At 55.5% G+C, this 20,216-nt stretch overlaps 1 protein-coding gene across 5 annotated transcripts in view; it reads right to left on the bottom strand.

Moving 5' to 3' along the window:
* PSD (pleckstrin and Sec7 domain containing) overlaps nucleotides 1–20,216 on the bottom strand; it is a 107,228-nt gene that overhangs the window by 4,838 nt on the left and 82,174 nt on the right. For 4 of the 5 annotated variants that reach the window (XM_073352937.1, XM_073352939.1, XM_073352938.1 and 1 more), the window contains 3 exons: nucleotides 4,645–4,688; nucleotides 1,990–2,168; nucleotides 578–648 (listed from right to left, as the gene is read on the bottom strand). In XM_073352937.1, coding sequence (XP_073209038.1) covers nucleotides 578–648; nucleotides 1,990–2,168; nucleotides 4,645–4,688 — 294 coding nt within the window. Of the gene's footprint in view, nucleotides 1–577; nucleotides 649–1,989; nucleotides 2,169–4,358; nucleotides 4,489–4,644; nucleotides 4,689–20,216 lie in introns of those variants that run through there. The other variant, XM_073352941.1, reaches the window with a different exon arrangement.

Here is a 20,216-nt window from a genome sequence, read left to right as displayed (position 1 = left end):
GGCACAGCAGTGCTAGGCATCAGGGCTACTCCCAGGGTGGTGCATACCAACCTGCCATGAGCTGGCTGTGTCCACGTGTTCCCGGGGTGGGGGGGCGGAGAGGACTGCATGTATGAATGGCCTATGGGAGGCCATTCCTTATGCTGCTAGCCCAGTGGGGGGCACTGCTGCTGCAAATAAAGGCTGCAGTCTCAGGCAGGAGGCCAGCTTGGAGGCTGGCGTGTCCCTCCTCTGCCAAGACCCTGCCGTAATGCCGTCCTACGCTGCAAGGGCCACAGCTCTAACAACTGCCTTGGGGAAGCAGCGCTGCTGCCTTGGCCAGGGATGCCTCACCCTGCCCTGGACCAAAGGCTCACGGCTAGTGCACGGTGTCATGGTGCTTAAATGGAGGCCACGCTCCAGACAGCAGCAAGGATCCCTCCACCTGATCTATCTCTGCAGCAGGGTCCCCCAACCCACCAGGGTAGTGGGGGCAGGGGCAGAAGTCCAGACTGCCTCCCTGTGATTTAGCTGCCTGGCCTGAGTTCAAGCCCTGTCCTGGGGTGGCCAGGCGGGCAGCGGTCTCGCTACACCCTACCTTCTGCAGGTAGAGGATCATTCCCTTCAGGATGGCGTGGAAAGTCTTCCAGCCTCTCTTCCCTCTGGGGGCTGGCAAGGGAGAGAGAAGCAGAGTCAGGGGAAAGTCAGTCCCAAGCGTGAAGTGGCACAGCAAGCTCTGCCAGCGTGAACATCAGCCCACCCAGGGGACGGGCAGCACATCTGAGCTGTGCCCTCCGTGAGAGTCAGCAGCTGGCTGCTGTGGAGGGAGGATCCTGCGTGCTGCCCCCTGGGGCCAGAGGCTGCTGCCAGGCAGCCAGGGCATGGTTCAGTGCTCTCTTTGCTGTGTTTAACCACGGTGCTAGCCGCTCAGAGGAAGCAGAGGCAGGCAGCATTTCCTGCCAGGCGCTGCTACGCCCAGCAGCAGATGCAGCAAATACAGCCAGTTTCTAATCAGATCAAGGAGGCATCAACTGGCCTGGGATTAGGGAGGATTTGGCAGTGGGAAGGTAGCATACTCCTCTGTCGCCGCAGAACTGGGCGGCTCCCTTTGCTGCCCCCCCCATCCCCCAACTAGATTTAATTATCATTGCAACAAGCGAGCAGCCTGCGACCAGTCTCAACCCAGAACGGGGTCTCTGGCTGCTTCCTCCCCCCACCCCCAGGGGTCCAGGCCTGATTAGCACCTTAGACAGAGGAACAGCAAGGTCCTGTTGATGGGGGGAGAGCTGAGCTGTCTCCTTCCGCACACAGCTAAGGCAGGGCGGGGGAAAGGTCTCTCCTGCAACCGGCCCTGCACCTAGCTTCCATTCCCCCTACCCCCAGGTGGCGATGACGTCGGCGTGCGGCGCACTAATGCTATCTCCCAATGGAAGAGAGCCATGCAGCCCCAACACCTGCCGCAGGTCAGGCCCTCAGGTCTGCTCCTCCCAGTACAGATACCACAGCTGCTCTTGCTGAAGGTGGGGTTAGCTCCGACGCTGCTTTAATCTCTGTGGGGGTTCCCGCTGCGGGTGGCTGGGGTGTGCTCAGCGGAGAAGCTGGAAGCACAGGGACAAAAATGAAAACCAAACGGAGTCTTTACTAACTGAAAGGCCCCTGTCCCCCAGGAGCACGGCACGTGGGCGAGTGCGGGAGCTGCAGACAATGGTGCTGCGGGAAGCAGAGATTTGGAGGGCCTGGCTTGCGTGTTTGAAAGTTCCGCTGTAATTTTGCACAAAAGTAGTTTTTAAAATGGACCCACTAAACGGTGGGAGGGGAATGAAGAGGGGTCAGGGCGTGAGCTGGTTCTGAGCCAGGCCTTGTCCCGACCGAAGCCCCTTTGCCACGAGGGCGTGGAGTGGCACTGCATCACTCGTCCCACTGCGACCCTAGTGACTGCAAGGGAGTGGCTCCCCATTGCGAACTGGCTCTGCCCTTAGCACACCCCAGTCCCGCCCCCCAGACACCTACTCTTCTTGCAGTCGGAGTCCGCATGGCTCTTGCGCACCAGCAGGCCGTACTTGTAGGTGGCGATGCTGGGGTCCTGAGAGAAGTCCAGGAAGGGGTTACTGCAGCTGCTGATGCGCTTGATGGATTTGGGGTTGGGGTCGGCCAGCTCAGAGAGCGACTTCCTCAGCTCCTCCTCATCACTGTGGGGCAAACGTTGCAGGGGTTAGTGGCACCAGGGCCAGCCAACACACCACCCAGCCCTCTAGCCAGGTCATGCCAAATGGGGTGGGGTGGAGCCCACGTGGTGGGAGTGCTCCCATTCAAATCACCTCAAGAGAGACACCAACAGCCCCCTCCCTGCCCCTGCGAGCTGTGCCCTAGGCCCCTTCACTGCTCTGCCAGGCTGGTGGTTCTTGCACCACGTCTCTCCGAGGTTAGGGGCTCGATTAGGTCAGTCTCGAGCTGGGCACGGGAGCCCCCTGCCTGCCCCATGGAGGGGAGGTGCCTGGAAGGCCCCTTGGTAGCCAGTGCTCAACTTTGGCTAAAACAGGAGAACGTGCAGGCAACGGGGCCAGGCTGGGGTCTGCTGCGCAGGGAAGGGCCAGTGCCCTGGTGCCTGGCACCGCAGGAGGCCATCTTGGCCTGTGGTGACTGGCTCACATCCCCCTCTGACAGCAAGGAGTGGACAAAGCTCCAGAGAGAAACTCCAGCCCTGGCTCTGACACCCTCAGGGGAGCAGGGGGCAACGCAGAGCCCCAGCCCACTGTGCGCTTGGTTGAGGAGATGTTGGGCTCCAGAGGGACGGGCACCCAGTTAGGAACCTAGCCACAGGCACTGGGAGGGGCTGTGGGACATCACGAGCCAGCCCTGCAGATCCCTTCAGCCCTGTGGGCTGGGGGGGTGGGGGAGAGGGGCAGGAAGGGGAGTGCATATGCGGGTGGGAGGCGGGCACGCTGTATGCGGAAGGCAGCTGACAGCCAGCTGGCGAGGGAGGTGGGCCCTTGCTCACATGCTCGCAGCCTGTGAATCATGCTCCCTGCTGGGCTCTGGACTCCTTGGTGCCGCTCTCCCAGTGCAAAAATGTGGGAGCCCCACTCTGCCACCTCCCCTCTTCCTCACAAACACAGCGCTGCTAATTAAACCCCTCCGCAGCTGCTGGCCGTCTCCATGGCAGCTGCATCGGCTCAGAGCCTGGATTACGTGAGCTCCCCGCGACGCGACTGCTGCCAGTTATGGGGACGGCAGCTGTGGGCGGGGGGCATGGCCCCTCCATTGAACTGGCTGGCTAGGCACTAGGACCCTACCCTGAGCCCCTCCCAGCCCTGGGAAAGGGGGCCACTTCCCTGTCATAGCCATGACTTCTTTCTCCTCCCCCAATTCTATAGCCCCAGCCCGAGCAGACCCTGCCCAGCGAGGCTCTCCCAGCCCATTCCCCTGCTGCTCCCTGCCCCACTGTGGTTCTTCTCCACCCTGGCCTCTTCCAGGCACGAGGTAAGGGGCTGGGCCATAGCCAGGTCCAGGTTGCAGGCAGACTGGGCAAGAGGGGAGGGCCTTGGGAACTGGCTCTGCCCAGGAGTCCCCCCACTCCAAGTCCCTCCAGAGCTCCCCCTGCAGATCTCCTCAAGTCCTTAGGAACAGGCCAGTTCTGCAGGTGCACAGACTCCCCAGGCTGGCAGCTCTGAAAATCTTGCTCCCTAGTCTACCCCTCATCTACACTGTGCAGACCTGGCCAGGGCTACTCCCCCGCTTAGCCTGGAAGAGCCCTCTTTCCCCTGTTATGCCCAAGCAGACCATCAATGGCTCTCATCTTATACAGGCTTTGTCCCTCCTGGCCTGGTCCAACAGTCTGGACTACTCTCTGCTATGAGTGACCCAGTGTAGATCCAGGCAGGGGGAATCCCACTGCACCCCAACAGCTGGCTAGGTCGGCTCACAATCCGCCTAGCCTACCTCCAAGCTACACCTGCCTCCCTGGGTGGGGCTATTCCACCACCCTGGTTATAGCTGTGTAAATCCTGCCTCAGCTACTCCCCAATGCTGCTGCCTGCAGAGCTCCTACTCCACACCTCAGGCCTGCCCAGATCCTGCCCAGGTTATTTCCCTCTTTGGGCCTTCCTGGGTCTCCCAGTCCCTGAGCTCGTCCTTCCAGCTGTTAGCTGGGCCTAGTCTGACTTGCTTTGCTATACAGCTTCCAGCTGGGTGAAAAGCTGGGACCCTTCCTTTCCCGCCTTTGGACAGCCCGAGTCTAGTCTATGTTCAATTCCCCCCCATTGCTTTTTGCTGCCCTATCAGGCCCCTCTGTACATCACTCCTGTTCCTGGGCAGCAAGCTCTCCAGCACATGCAGTAGCTGCACTCTTCCTCACCTAGGCTGGAGCCAGAGCCCGGAGAGATCACGCGGCATCTTCTCATGGACTTTGCTGGGCTCTGGCCCCTCTTGGAGGCAATCTGCCCTCTAGGTCACACCTGCCACCCTCCTGGCTGGCCTGGCCCGCAGGGAGAGGTGGGGATGGTTTGGATCCTATGAACAAAGCAATGAGGAGGAGAGAAACTAGCGTCTGAAGGATTCATCTAACGGGGGCCATGTGTCCGCGCTGCATGGAGCTCTCGGGCCAGAGCCCCCCAAGCCCCATCTAGCCAGTGAGAGAGGCTGGCCCATGGCCGGGGCGCTACTCACATGGCCCACTGCAACTTCTCATTCTTGATGGAGCTGTACAAAGCCTGGGGAGACAAGAGAACAACGGTCAGTGGGGGCCAATGCTTGCTACGCTACCCTGAGTGGGGCCTGTCACTCCCTCCACACTGGCACCCACAGGGGTGGGGCAGTCAGGGGTAGGTGTGGGTGCCTCCCTGAGGCCAGAAGGGGGACGGGTGAGGACGAGAGAGTTGTGTGTTTTCTTCACAAGCCAAAGCAGCTGCATTCACCTCCCGAATATGCGGGAGAGGACGGTGCCCATGGCACACTGGGATGGGCCGATGGGAAGCAGGGAGCTGGGGTGGGAAGCTCCCTGCCTGGAACCGGTGCGGAGGGTGTAAGGAGGGATGGGCAACTCTGAGGCTCAGGCCAGAAGCAGGGCTATGACTGAGGGAGTGCTGGAGAGGCCCTGGACATCTCTGTGAGAGCTGGGGATCAGTAAAGGGACAAGCGGGGCCAGGCTGAGCGAGGAGTGGGCAGAAATCCCATGCGGCAGCGAGGGTGAGCTGTGAAAGGCTAGGAAAAGGAAGGCAGCTGCCATTGGACAGGCAGAGGATACAAACAGAATGGGGCAGCTGGGGGCAGCCTGTACCCCAGCACCTCCTACTGGACAGCAGGGAAAACTGCACATTGAACAAATCCAGCAGCCGCGAGGCGGGGAGGAGAAAATGGCCGTGAGCTGAGGTTCTGTAATGCCTCCACCCCAGCCACACACATTCTCCATACCACAGGGTGGTCTAATAAAGGGGTTACACACAGGGGGCTGGTAGGCTACATGGGATCAGGAGTAAACAAAATCTCTGGGGAAAATGCAGCGAGTGAAGCCGCCTGAATCCCTCTGGGAAGGGGCCTGGTGAAGAGCTGCGGGGCAGAGAATGGAAAGAAGAGGTACATGCGGCAGGCTCAGAAGCAGGGGGAAGCTACACTGCACTACAGGGATGGATCATGCACACTGGACACACCTCCTTTTTGTAAGCCACACCCACTGCTTGGCCCCTAACCAGAGTGGGGTGTGCTGCAGCTGTGTCCCTAGTGCTCCGTGAGCAGTGGCAGAGTCACACACACACGAGTTTCAGGGGACTAGGTACCTTCTCCTTGGCTGCACTGCCCACGTTACTGCTAGGGTAGCACCTACTGATCACGCCTGGGTGCCATGCCAGATTTTGCCGCTGACTCACTGTGTAGCCATGGACAGGTCGCTTCCCCTGCACATCCCCATCTGTACTATGGTGCACTGACCTACTTGGGAGGGTGGCGGTGAGGTCTAATTAATGTTTTGCAAGCGCTTTGAAGATGAAAACCACTACAGATGTGCCAAGGCCGACTCCACTGGGCTTTCCCTCCTTCTCGTGGCTTGCGTTCTTCTGAAAACTCGCTGGCCCAGAGGTTCGGGGCTCACATTTGCATGCACGTTCCTGGGCAGACCTATGCGAGTAGCCGTACAGGACATTGATATCGTGGCAGCACCCCGAGGCCCCAATCCCTGCACAATGGAACCCCCGTTGTGCTAGGCACTGTACAAACAGAAAAGACCCAATCCCTGTCCTGCAAGCACTGTGGCCAACCCCAGTCATTAGCCAGGCCTCCCTAAATACCCAGCTTGGGCACACGGCCAGCATAGTGCACATTGCCCTCATGCACAATGGTGCTCACCTGGGTGAATAGCTCCTATGTATCACAGCCCCAGCACCGCCGTGTCATACCCAGGCTGTAAATCAGTACAGTCGGCAATAGCCAGCTTTTGGGGATCCTAGTCTGCTGGGGGTGGGGGGAAGGTTTGACATCACTCAAACCCTAGGCACATAGCAAGGGAGGCCCTTTGGAGCCTCTTTGGGGCAGGGACTGTCTCTCTGTTCTGTGCTTTAACACACAGCACAATGGGATTCTGGGCTGTGATGGGGGTTCCCGGGTGCTACTGTAACACAAATTATGGCTCTCATGACAGTTAGAGGGGAAACATAACAGCACTCAGGGCAAGCAAAGGCTCCTCCTGGCCTTGCAGGTCCTGTAGGATGGGCTTCCCTGGGGTGTTAACCTTTTCTGGTACCCCTACCCACAGATTTTGGGCTGTGCCGTAATACCTACTTGGGCTGTGACAGCTTCCCAACTCCTGCCCTGAGCCTGGTGGGGCCTTGGCAGGACTTTGGGAGCTCACCAAGTTGTGGCAGGCCAGTGGGGGAGGGACGATTCACCCCCACTCCCTGAGTCAGCAGTGAATCAATGCCCCTGAATGGTGTTGGGGAAGGCACCATGATGCTGTTGTTCAGATGTGTGTGTTAAAGATCCGAGTGCATTTTCTAAGCAATATGGATGGGAATGTTGGGGCCAAATTCCAGTCTGGGTAGCTAACATTCTGCCTCCCTAAACTGCTCCCTAAACTTCACTTCTGGCCCCAACTCTTCGGGAGCTTTGCCAATGAAGAATGCATGTTAGTGTCTGCATTTCACTGGGAAAGACACACTTCATATACAGAGAGATTCTTTTATACAGGGCCAAAGCCTCAAGTCCTCCTTCAGCTTTTACTCAGGTACAAGCCCCCGATTCAGCCAGCATCTGGACTATGTAAAATCTGAGTATGGATTTCAGGGTTTGGGCTACTGGTTGGGATCCTTGGTGCTGAATGGCTCTATAGAAAAGTACATAAGTGTCCTTCCAGCCCATCTTCACACAGCCTGAACATCAGACACCATTCAGCCAGCCATTTATAATGTGGAAGGAGAACAGTGCCTCTTTCTGACAGAGCTGCACCACCATGGGAAGGAACCTGGAATACTTGTCTGGGGATCTGTCTCCAATGGCATCCTCGCAGGGCCAGGCCAAAGCCAGCTCTGCCCAAGCAAGGTGCACTGAGCTCACAGAAGTTCATCTAAGAAGGCCCAGGCTTGAGGTCCATAATTTACTGACCAATGGATTTGCTGGTGAAATCAATGTAGGTTTGATTTTTTTTTCGATGAGGTAAGAAGCCACCCCCATCGCACCTCTGAGAGAAGCTCTATGTAGGCAGAGAATTGAACCCAGCCTCAGTAGGAAAGGCATTCCCTGAAAAGAGACTAGGATCATGTTCAGATGGACCTGGGTCCAACCACCCACAGCGCTCTAGAGAAGTTCAGATCTGGTTATTATCAAGGGAATGAGAAGCTGAGGTACATTAAGCAGCCATCTGCTGGAATTTCGGCAGCAAGACAACTAAAGGACAACGATGCAGAGCCAGACTCAAGGAGGACAATCCAGTCATGGAGGGAAGAAGCAGACCTAGCTATCTAAGGAGAGGAGCTGATGGCAATGAATCTGCCATAGGTAAGGAGAGGAAAGGCTCCTTGTGCAGTGTTGCAGTATTGAGCTGGGAGATGCTAAAAACCCTGGAGAGAAACAACAAAGAGATTTGGAAAAAGCACAAGAAGGAGACCAGGAGTACAGCAAGTGCCTGCACAGCTCCATACAAGATGTAGGGAATTGTAACATGGGCCAGAAAGGTGCTCTGAGAGGGAGTGGAATGTGAACTCAGGCGGTTGATGGCAGAGCAATGCTGAGAGATTGCATGGGCCTCAAGTGATGAAGGAAGTGAGATACATATCAACTAACCAGGAAGAATTTTGGGTAAATTCATCCAGCTGGAGATTTGAAGTGTTTTGGAGATGACTGGGGATGCTCTAACCACAGCCCTCTAAAGGGCTGAGAAGAAGACTTCTGCTCCAAGAGAAGCAGCAGAGCAACAGCTGCACCCTGAAAACTCAGAACAAGATGGACATCTGCACAGCTCTGGAGAACAACCCACCAGAGCTGAACTGTGCAACCGTCGGGGCTCCAGGACAGTCTGGGAACACTTTAAAGGACTAACAGCTTTATGGATTCAGAAGGAACGGCTCTGTTACATACACTGCATGCATCACAAGGAGCTGCTGAGCCAGAAAAAGTGCATGCGCGGGGCGGGGGGGGGGGTGTCAGCATGGTGAACTGGGCTGGAGAAGACTAGGAGCTCCGCATGGAGAGAGGATGGAAAGGCATACAGTTTCGCTGTCCCATGCAGTTAGGGAACATTAACAAACAGGAGTGCTTGGGACACCGGGACCGGAATATAGAGTTTTTCACCTCCACTGAAATCCTGCCATTACTAGAATAAAAGCTGCCCCCAGCTGATAGCTGCCTGGTGTCCAGTAGGAAATGAATCCGGGGGTCTCAGTCCAACCTCAAAGATTCGTGGTGGACCACAACTGGTGTCCCAGTTTCCCTGCTCTCCTGGTGTGTCCTGCTGCCTGTCTGTACATTCTTTCGAGCAAAGATTTGGGCAGGGCTGAGCCCATTGCTGGGGCTTCAAGAATCACTCCTAACTCCCCTTGTTAGCTGTCTCAGCAGAGGACAGGGAGACTGAATCCCCAGCCCATGCCTGGGGTGGGACGTGGTTCTTCAGGGAGGAGATGGCAGGAGTGAAACTTGCCTTGCTTCTATCCAGGCTTTACCTGTTCTGGGGATAGACTGAGGGCTCTAGTCCCCAGGGGCTGTCAGTCTAGCTCTAAACTCCTCCACAAAAGGAAGTTTTTGGTGGTGCTGGCCCTTTAACAGGTTGGGGCCTCAAGGTTCTTGCCTCCTGGCAGGTGCTATTAATCACAGCCAAGGCTGAATTCTGCTTTGCTTTGTGCCCTGGATGGAAGGGGAGCGTGTGACGAGAGGGAGAGAGGACATGCTGCTGTGCGTATAAACAGGGCACTGCTGGTTATTGGCTCAAGGAGAGGGATAGCTCAGTGGTTTGAGCATTGGACTGCTAAACCCAGGGTTGTGAGTTCAATCCTTGAGGGGGCCATTTAGGGATCTGGGGCAAAAATTGGGGATTGGTCCTGCTTTGAGCAGGGGGTTGGACTACATGACCTCCTGAGATCCCTTCCAACCTTGATATTCTATGAGACTGCACAAGAGACAGCAAGGAGGAGACCAAGCATAGCTGCAGGTGGGGACCACACTGAGCAGCTACTGTGCTTAAGTATCAGCCTGTTGACTCCTGCAGCCAATCAGGTGGCTAAAGCAATCAGACATTCCTCTTCACCCTGCCCCTGCAGAGATGGATAAATCTGTGCCCTCTGGCTACAGGGACTTGTGACATCAGTATAGGGTATGAGCTCACTGCAGCAGCAGCAGCAGCAAGCAGAGGGGGAATGTGGGCTGCGAGGGGGACAGCTCTTACCCTGACACACATACACATGCAGGGAGAGAAGCTGGCTGTCCTGTCCTGCCCACCCCCTACCCCCCTTCTTCCTATTGCTATCACTGGCCCACAACTGTGGGAAGATTTTCTGCTGCAAGTGGCCTAGGGTAAAGCCATCCATGTGCAGGAACAGAGAGTTCCTAAGCAGCTCTCACAGCCACAGATCTCAGTGCACTGTACATTTTACAGACAGGGAACTGGTCCCACCACAGGGCACAGGCAGAGCGGAGCACTGAAACCAGGGCTTCAATCTTTTCATCAGACACTTGGCTAGAGCATTAATCAATGCATCTGAAAGAATTAACCCCTTCCCAGGCCTCGGAGATTGGTTACACAGGTCTCCTACTCGGAGAAGGCTCAAATAGCCTATGGCTTAGTGTGATGGTGTCTGAGATCAGGAACATGCCACTAGGGGTAGGTCACAGGTCTCTGAGCCTGTTTGTGCCAGAGCCCTATGGGACCATCACCATCCCAGTCACAGCCCATGGGCTATTTTGTACAGGAAAAGTGTCCTCCCTGCAGAGATTCCTCTTTGTCTCTGTGCCCGGGGGCATCTCACCATGAGAGCTCAACCCTGCGCTTTTCCCATCTCCACCTTCACAAGGACCTGAGCTTAGCCATGAGCTACATTGCAAGGTGCCTCCCTAAGCCACCAAGAGCCCTTTGCATTCTGCCCTTGGCTTGGCTAAGCTGAAGACAACTTCTGTATTGGTTCAGTGTGAGCCACCCTCTGTGCAGAGATTTGGGGCCGGGGGGTGGGGGGGAATGACTCTCTCATCTCTACCTGCCCTGGCCTGTCAAGTCTCTTCCCTACACCCCTCATTCCACCTCCAGTCCATTCCCTTACTCATGTTCACCGGGAGGCCTTGCACGTGCTATACAGTGCTGCTCTGCAGTTGTGAGAAATCCTGGCTCTCCTCTGCAGCAGCTGGGGAACCACCAACCCTATTCCAAGCTCTTGTTTCCCTTCTGCTCCCCATGCTACTGACATCTCAGTGAGGGAAGTACACTCCTCCTCCACCCCATGTGAACATACATGGGTACACACATATGCAGCAGATGTGTGTGAATGTGGCTTGGGACAGCATGCATGGCCCCATCCTGCCACACACACACACACACACACACACACATGCCCTGTGGTGTCCATAGCTCCCAACCTGCAGTGGCTGCAATGCTAGCTGTCATACCAGCATCAGCTTTTGAAGAGGGCTAGGAATTGCATCCCCATCCCAATGCTCCCAGGACCCTTCCCCTTCTAGTGCCTTGATACTGCAGGCTGTAACATCAGCAGCGTGTAGGAGGCAAAGAGCGGAGGATTTCTGAGCCAGGTGGCCCTAGTGCGTGGTTACATCTCAGTGTGTCACAACGTGACGTGGATGCAGCCTGCCCCAATGCTGTGTTGTGCTATGACGGGATGTGTCATTGCCAGGCCGTGCTCATGGTGGGATCTCCCCATCTTCTTCCCCTCCCTGGGCCCAGCTTGGCACTATTCTGGGGGGTCTTCTCCTGAGGCTGCTGCTCTGTAGGAAGGCTTCTCCCCCTGCTTTGGCAAGGGGCAGTGCCTCTTTGCTCCTCCTCACCCAGCATGCCCCTCTACCAGAGTCCAGGACTAAACTCAAAGGAGCACATCCAAAGCAGGTGTAAATCAGGGTTTCTCCACTGAAATCAATACCTACTTACACCAGGCAAGCACCTGGCCCAAAATCTCCCTCTCTTCACCTAGTGGGCTAAGGAAACCCATCCACCTTTCCAGACCAAATTGCAAGTTGCACAGGAACCTGAACCCCCCAGTCCTGTTGAGCCCATGGTGGGCTCTCTCCCCATTCTTCCTGCCGTGCGGGGGTCCTGATTGGCATGACGCACCTGGATCTAAGACGAAGACTGCAGGGACAGTCCTGCGTACCCTGGCCCTGATCCTGCTTGCAGGGTGTTTTAAAGAAAAGGTGGTTGTCAAGCCAGCATGAGGCTGCACACAGTGGTGCAATGTCACGCTGTCGTTACATAGAGCCATGGGACTGGCACTGCCAGGAGGCCAGGCCTGGATCCCAAACCCCCGTCTCCGCAGAACATGGGCGGGCAGGTTTTGAAGTGCCCCCTTAGCCTTTCTGCTTCTAACTGCAGCCACCGGGAAGGGAGTTGAAAAGAAAGGCGAGTCCCAAGAGGCCCGTCTCAGATTTAATGAAGACTGGAGCTTTCATCTGGTGGTGGAACAGAACTGCCCCTAGGTTAGAGCGGCTCCAGCGTGGCAGGCTGGGCTCTGCTGTCAAGTCTGGGGATCATTAAAACCCTGTTTTCCTCTTCCACCGAGCAAGGGTGGGTGCGTGGAGGGAGGGAGGGGAGTGCGCTCTTGGCTTCTAGCTCCCTGCCCTGCGCACACCCCGCTGTGTAGCCGGCTGGGGCTGAGCGCAGGGGGCTGTCCGGGCGCGCAGGGTGCGAGCGCACGGTGATGGGTGTGTGGCTGTGATGGACCGGGGGGTCGCACACAGGACCCGAAGCGTGCGCTCCTTTCTCCCGGGGAAAGGCTGGGGGGTCACAGACGAGTCTAAGCTGCCGTTTCAAGGGGGTTCAAGCTTTCTCTGCCCCGGGTGGGGAGCGGGCCCCCTCCGCCAACTCCCGCCCGACGGCGGCCCCCACCGCAGCCCGAACTCTCCCCCGGGAGCCGGCGGCGGCGGTGCCCCCAGCCCTTACCGGTTTCTTCTTCCTGCGGCTCTGCAGGCGGCTGACCACCAGGTCGGTGTAGAGCACGGGCTTGAGCGTGCGGGAGCGCTGGGGCCAGCCGTAGCAGAAGGTCTCCACGCCCCGGTAATTCCGGCCGTAGCGCACGGAGCACATGGAGCGGGACCGCATGCGCCCGGCGCTGCTGTTGATGCTGTTCACGCCGATCATCCTGCCGGCCGCGATGGCCCCCGGGCAGCCGGCCGGCGCGGGGCTGGGCTCGCCGGCAGCCTGTTGAAGCGGCCCTGGCTGCGCGCCGCCAAGGAGCGCGTTCCGTGCCGCAGCCGCAGGCCGTGCGCGCAATGGCGAGGGCGCTCGGCTGGCAGGGGAGCGCAATTCCCCTCGCAGCAGCCAGCCAATGGCTCCCCGGCCAGGCGCTGGGATGGAGGGGGGGGGGCCCGGCACGCTCAGGGACGCAGGGAGCGAGCGATGGAGGGGGCCCGGCAGCGGGGAAAGGGGAGCGCAGCCAGCCAGCAGGGTGGAGAGAGGAGACGGGCAATGGGGGAGCTTCTGAGAAATGAGAAGGGAGAGGGCAGATACGGAGAGCAGGGGGTGAGGCGAGTTGGGGGCGAGAGTGATGGGGGAGAGGAAGGAATGGGCTGAGGGAGAGGAGGGTGGAAGAGATGGAGGGGTCAGGAACTGGGGGGGGGGTGAGCGCACCCCCCAAAGTACTGAGGGTGGTGAGGGGCTGGAGGAGAGGAAGGAGGCTAGAAGCCAGGAGCGGTGGCAGAAAAGGGGTAAAGGGCGAGGGAGAGGATGTGTGAACAAAGGAGGCGATGGGGCTGGAGAGCAGGAGGGCAGGGAAAAGCTGGAGGGAATGGGACAGGTCTGGTTAGGCTACAAGGCCAGGCTCCCTGGTGAAGCCAGATGGCACAAGTCAGGGAGGTGCTGCACACCAGAAGTGGCTGCACAGCAAGGGTGGGAGAGGCACTCACTAAGCTGGAAAGCACCATATCCTTTGGGGGATGAATGACTCTAGAAATGGGGATGTCCTTTCTCAGAGCGGTGCGGCTGGTGTCCAAGTCCTGGCCTGAAACCCTGTGATTGGAGGCCTGGAATTTTCACAGGGTCTTTCATGTGGAGTAATGTCTCCTCTTTCTGGGTGTCTCTCTGCAGGGAGAGCATTCAGCAAGCCTGGGACTCACCCCCCCGTGATCAGAGCCGGCGAGGATTGTCATCATGCTGTCCAAGCTTGACAGTGCCGCTTCAGAGAGAAGACGCCATCAGAGGCAGGGCCATTATCCATGACACTGACACTCTCTGCTCTTAAAGGTCAGCTCCACTCTTGAGACATATGGGCAGGGCCTTGTGTACCCAAGGGCTTGGACATGATGCATTGGTGGCTGACGATGAGCTCGAGCCAGCAGCAGCCAGGCACTTCAGGCTGCCCCTGCCATGGCTGCTCGGTTCAGCTGGCCCTGCTGCTCTTCTCACACTGCTGCTCCACACACAGATTTGCCAGCATTTGCTGCCAAAGATGGCACCTGGTGCACTGACCATGGCAGTGGCCACAGTGGGTCCAATCACTAGGATTCTCAAAGGGAGCGTGCCACCCAACTCCCAAGGAATTTCAACGGGAGTTAAGCCGTTAACTCCCCAAGGCGCCTTTGAAAATCCCTCCTTAACTTCCATGGGTAAGGGGGGTTGGCCAGGCACTGGCAAAGGCTATGGAGTGCATCCCTTCTCACCCAGAGGGAGGGATGGGATAAGGAAGAGATGGGGAGACCCAGGTTGGCAGATGTAACTAGGGATTTTTGCCAGTCTCAACTTGAGATGCTTTAAAAGGGCATCTGCTGAGCACTTGTCTTCTGAAAACCAGGCGCTAGTCACTTGGATGTCCTGGCCAGAGCCCTTATGCAATACTATACAGGGCACGTCAAGCCATACTTTTTGTATACCACCAGTCACTGCGATATCTAGGCACTAAAATATATTGACCAAAAAAGGGCATAACATTCCAACTCAACGCAAGCGTCATGCCTCCCTTCCCAGGGTTCAGTCACTCGCCTTGACCTTTATATTGTACAGATACATGGTGTCAACTCCTGTCATCGCTGAGATCAGTACTGGCCTTTGCTCACAAGGGCCACAGGCGAAAACATTCTGATCACATCTAGAAGGGTGGTCTGTAGTCTAGCCAGCACCGACCATAGCCCCGGGTCTCATACCACGTGGGTCTCATTTCTGTACCTCCGAGGAGGATAATTGGAGTTCCACCATGGAGCACACAGCTCCTGCACCTAGCCTGCACTGCTAAACAAGCTTACTGAGCAACAACCAGCCTCCTTAAGTTCTCTTCTCTCTACCTGCAGGCCACGCTACCATAGGCTTCGATCTCAAAAGCCCAGTGGGGTCAGGACAAGCCTAGGGATGACGAAGGCTGCTCCCTGAAGGCGCGGTGGGTGATTTAGTGGGGGGCGGGAGTGTTCTTTTGAGACAGCACTAAATCAGTGCTTCAGCTACACTACTGCTGGCTGGCTTCCAGGTGAGACGTAAGACTGAAGCCCTTGTCGCTGAGCCTAGGTCCTCAAAGGTATTTGGGTGCCTAACTCCCATGGCACTAGGCTCTATTTCTTGGTCAACTATATATTTGAGCAAACACGTTCTGGCTCCTTCAATCCCCCCTGCAGTTTTCATTGGCTATGGTACTCTGCTTTACTTCCTCCCCTAAACTGTTGTTGTGGTTAAACAGCTGCCACATTCCACCCCAGAGGGGCTGCAATTCAGTGATGGGTAAAGTGATTCATTTTATATAGAGAGAGAAATACAGCAAGCAGGAGAGTATCTCATTTGAAAGTGCTTGGGGATCCAGCTGTTTTGGCAGAACCCCTACATGCAGGCACAATATTAGGAGCTGGAACTTGTCATGTCTCTGTTCTGCTCTAAGCAACTTGCACTGGGGGCATATGACAGGCTCCCAGGCCCCTTTGGATCCATTATGAGAACTGACTTAACCAGACTGGAGGGATCAAGGAATGGCTCTGATCACCCATTAGGACACCTGTAATGCTGAAGGGATTATACAGGTTCTTGGGAATTCTATGCTGGGGAGCTTCAGGTTAGAGCTGACAGCCAGAGCAGGGCAGGGAATCCAAAATACATGAGCCCAGTCCAACGGGGCCCAAGCAGCACCCCCCTAACCCATTGGAGACCTTAGGAACAGTGAACAAAACACTGCAAATGGCTGCACCAGTTGTGCCCCTCAATTAGCGAAAGGCTTCTGCCATGTTTCTGTGCAGGAGCCAGCGCTCCTATAGCCGAGGTTACAAACACGTTACCATGAACATGCCCTGGGAGGTAGAGCTTTTCAGCTGCACATTGCAGATGAGGAAACTGAAGCACAGAGGGCCTAAAGACCACATTTCGCCATCGGTATCATGCAGGCAAGCGCCATTGATTTCAGTGTGCGCTGAGCGCATGTAGCCAAGGTGACTGGGCTCAGGTCTGTGTCCAGCTGCCTGCACGCAAAGGGAGCAGGGAATCTGCCCAGCGTAGGGGGCGTGCCTGGGACAGGAGCATGGCCAAGGCATTTCTGCACTCCACCAATCCCCAGCAGGCAGATGGCCCCATGGGGCCATAGCCAGCTGGGCACACTTCAGAGCAGCTGCCGGCCTTCTATCTAGCTACAAAGAACTCCCCACCTCAGTTGTACAGAAGAGGTACTTGGCACAGTAGACCACACAACCACCCTTCCTCCCATGGTAAAGAAAACTAACAACCAAGAGGCAAGGGGTACATTGACGGGCTGGCTGAACCACTGGTGAAGAGATAGGAAATAGATGTAATAAAGAGCAGCTTCTCCTTGTGCAGAGATGCTAAGAGCTGGTCTCCAGGGAGTCTGTATGAGGGTGAGTGTTATGTAATCCATGTCGGTGAGGAGGGGACCAGCAAGAAGGGGGAATTTCCCAACGAGACATGTTTGGCATAGTGAACACCAGAGAAGACTGCAGGAGATGGGGGGAACCGGGCAGCACTTGACTGCAGAAGTCATTGAGCACATGGCAAAAGTAAGCATTATCCACTGATGGGGCTTTGGGCACATGGATCCTCAGCGGGCAAAGATGCAGGGGTCCTCATGGACTGCAGAAGAGAGTATGCTAGTGGGATTAGCGAGAGGGAGGGGAAAGGGTTTTGTGGTTAAGGCTCAGCTCTGGGAATCAGGGTTTACTTCCCACCTCCTCAATCACTTTCTATGCGACTTCAGGCACTTTACCTTCCTATGCTTCTGTTCCTGAGTTGCACAGTGATGCTCCTTGCCTCCCCCACAGGAGATGCGAGTGGCTCATGAGACTTCATTAATTTTTTTAAGGTGCTTTGAGTGCAGATGGCAGGAATTATGGCCATGCAAAGGGTCATTCATACAATTACCAAACAATGCTGCAACTCACTTTGGAGTCCTGGGGTGTGGTTTGGCTCACTCACACCACAGGCAAAGGCTTTGGGAAAGGGGAATTTAAGGCTGAGCGAGCAGATCAGTAACTTGAGAAGCAAATCCATCCCAGACTGTTTTGTTCAAGGACTAATAGCTTCTGGAGACTCAGGGACTTCAAGGCTAAAGTCAAACACCAGGAAACCCAAACATTTCATAGCATGGAAAAGCAGGGTTGAGCTCACTGAGGTTGAGGCCAGACAGCCCCACCAGATCAGGTAATCTGACATCCTGTACATCACGGGCCACCACCACCAGCAGATCAAACCCACAATCAGATTTAGACCAATTCTAGCAATTCCATCATCCTGGCTTTGTTCCTTTTGTTGTTACTTTGTAAGCTGTGTTGGTTTGGGATCAAGGACTCTTTTCTAAGGAGTCTGAAGTCTATGGCTTAACTTTTGAGAAAGTGGGGTATTAAAAATGGGCACCACAGCATACTGGCTTATCACTGGTTTCATGTCTCCATTGTGGCTAGGCTGGCTGTGGTCAATGCTCCTCATATCAGTGAATGGCCCACAGCAACAAAAGGCCCAGTCCCATGAGGAAGAGGAGTGGGGACTGAAGGCTTACTGATTACCCAAGCAGGAATTGGTCAAGTAGGAGTTTTTGGTGGTGTCTGTATCAGTAAAGGAGGCTGGAGTTGGCATAACCATAGACTGCTATGGTTGAGAGTAAAGCATTTGAGTTTATGTGGTTATATACTTGTGTCCTCTTATATGGATAGCACAGCCTGAGTTTATTTTCTCCGGGGATCCAAAAGGGGGCAGAGTTAAGGTAGTTTTGTGTCCCTGAACTGTGACTTTCCATGCTTTCAAATGTTTGGGTTTCTTGTAAGTTTAAACTTGATTTTTCATTTCTTGTCTAACAGTTGTCATACATTTGTGTATGGCTCTCCATCTCTGAAGTTACTGTTAAATATGCTCAACCTTCACCTTAACAAAGTTTTTGTCTGTGAATTTCCTTAGTTTTTATGTCAGTTTTAAGATGGGAGTGTTGCCTGCGTGGAGCTTGAGGAGGCCGTTCTCCCACTTCTTGCTGACTTCCCTGCGGTCTGCAAGAAAGAAGCCCCACTCCCACAGACTACAGCCGGTAATTGCTGCTTGCCATGCTGATTACAGCTCACTGTTACCATGTGCTTCCCCCCATGTGGCTGGCTCCACCTGATCTCTCTCCTCTTATACTCAGGTGCAGGGATCATCATGATGTACATGTATGTGTGTACAGCACCTAACTACTGCCCTACAAATAACGAGGAGGTGTACAGAAGAAAACGGATCCCTTCCAAGGGAAGGAGGCAATGGGGGGAATAGGGGCTCCTGAGGTAAGGGGGAGCAGCACCCCCACCTTGCTCTGTGGACCTCCAGAGGCCCATGTGAAGGGAGCCAACAGTAGCTATCTTAGGAAGTGGAGCAGAGCACCACTGCACCAACTCCCTGGTGTTGGATCAGAGGATCTTCTGAGGGCCTTCCCCAATGCCATCTCCCTGCAGACGTTAGGGGCGTGTCAGGACCCGCTGCCAATACCTTAGCAAGCTTCAGAAAAGCTCCTCAGAGGTCAGCCAGCCCCTCCCCTCCTCTGCAAACCCTGTGTATTCCTGGTGAGCTATAATTAGACAGGCAGCTGTGTGTCAAGGCTAACTAGGCTCCTTGGTCTCCAGACAGCCCTCCGCCAGCATGTCAGAGAGCTGATGAGCATATGTAGGCTAGTTGGGAGCTACCAGGCTAACAACGCTCTCAATGAGCTGGGGGAATTGCAAGGGGCTCAAAGGGGCCTGCTAGGGCATACAGTAGTGGCAGCCCAACAAACCCCCACACGCTTGCAGGGGTCTGTAGGGGACTGGCATCCCAGGGAGCCTCCGCTGGTTTGTGGAGTGGAATGTCCCACGTATGCCCCTTCTCCACTCCTTCCCATCACCACGACTCGCCTCCCAGCTCTCTGGCACTCTCCAGGATTTCTTCTCCACTGCCCTCAAGCGCTGTGCTCTCCTCTCACCCCACACTTCTGCCTGCCAGTCTCCTACTACCCACAGGAAGCGAGCACCTTTGCTGGTCCATGGGTTGTGACGCAGCGGGGAGGTGGGGGCAGCAGTACTGTGAGCTCTTCCTGCTATCCCTGCTAGTGCCTGACTGAACCCCTATGCACTTCATTTCAAACATCTGCTCCCTGTTCCCAAGTGAGGGGCTGGAGAAAAGTGGCAGAAGCATGGTCTGACTGTGGTGAGATCTGCTTTTTAATACCTCTTTATTTAAAAGCAGCTTGTCTAGGGCCCTTTAGCTGTGGTGGAAACAGTCGCTTTTCATGAGCGATGAACCTCCCCACCGGTCAGTTACATATGGAGGTCTTAGCTCAGCAGGGGAAAGGGCTAGATCCTCTGGGCCAAATCCTTACCTGCTATAAATCAGCATCCCTTTTTAATGCCCAGCCATTGTTTCTGCTATTGCCCGGACCCGAATGCTGCATCCCAGCTGTGTTCGCACCACAGCCAGCTAGAGAAAAGCCATACCTGTCCTTGGAGCATGGTCTGGTGCCTCAGATCACATTGCAAACCAAGATCCTGGCTCGCAAGGAGTTAAAAGCTGTTTGCATCTTGCCTTAACATGGTGGCTTAGCATTTACTATTTCCATGCCTATAGTCATGATCTGGGGGAGGGGGGGCGTTGCTGAGGTACCCCAGACTTTGCAACTGTTCCCAGATTGGATATTCACCCCCAGAGCCGTACACACCACCCATCCTGGGCAGGAGTCCAGGGCTTGGAAATTGTGCTGAGAGTAGATGTTCCCTGCTGTTAGCAAGCCCGCTGCTCTCACCCCTTGGGCTCTCTGGCTAGCTGTCACACTGGCTGTAGCCCCGTGAGATCAGTGCACCTTTCACTGGCCCTGCATCCCAGCTCACTTGTGCCTCTGAAATCTTGGTGTTTCACATTTGTTTTCCCCTGATACAAATCAGCTGCATTTGTCAAGGCTGTTATTTCCGGTATCTGCTTAGCGAGTTCTGTGTTCATGGGAGGGACGGCTCAGAATCTACTGAGATGCCAAAAGAGGCTTCTCTCTAATGTTACAATTTTAAGACAAAATTGGCCTGGTTATGATCTAACTTGGGGCAGTTTACACCTGTGTAACTTCCTGGACATGAATGGAGTCATGCCTGATTACCAATAGGGTAATTGATGGAGCTGGCTGAGGCTCGGGTTACAGTGCAGAGCAAGC

The sequence above is a fragment of the Lepidochelys kempii genome, chromosome 7 (assembly GCF_965140265.1).
Source record: "Lepidochelys kempii isolate rLepKem1 chromosome 7, rLepKem1.hap2, whole genome shotgun sequence".
Classification (NCBI taxonomy): domain Eukaryota; kingdom Metazoa; phylum Chordata; order Testudines; family Cheloniidae; genus Lepidochelys; species Lepidochelys kempii.
Note: the sequence above shows the minus strand (reverse complement) of the source record. Positions and strands in the feature narration are given on the sequence as shown.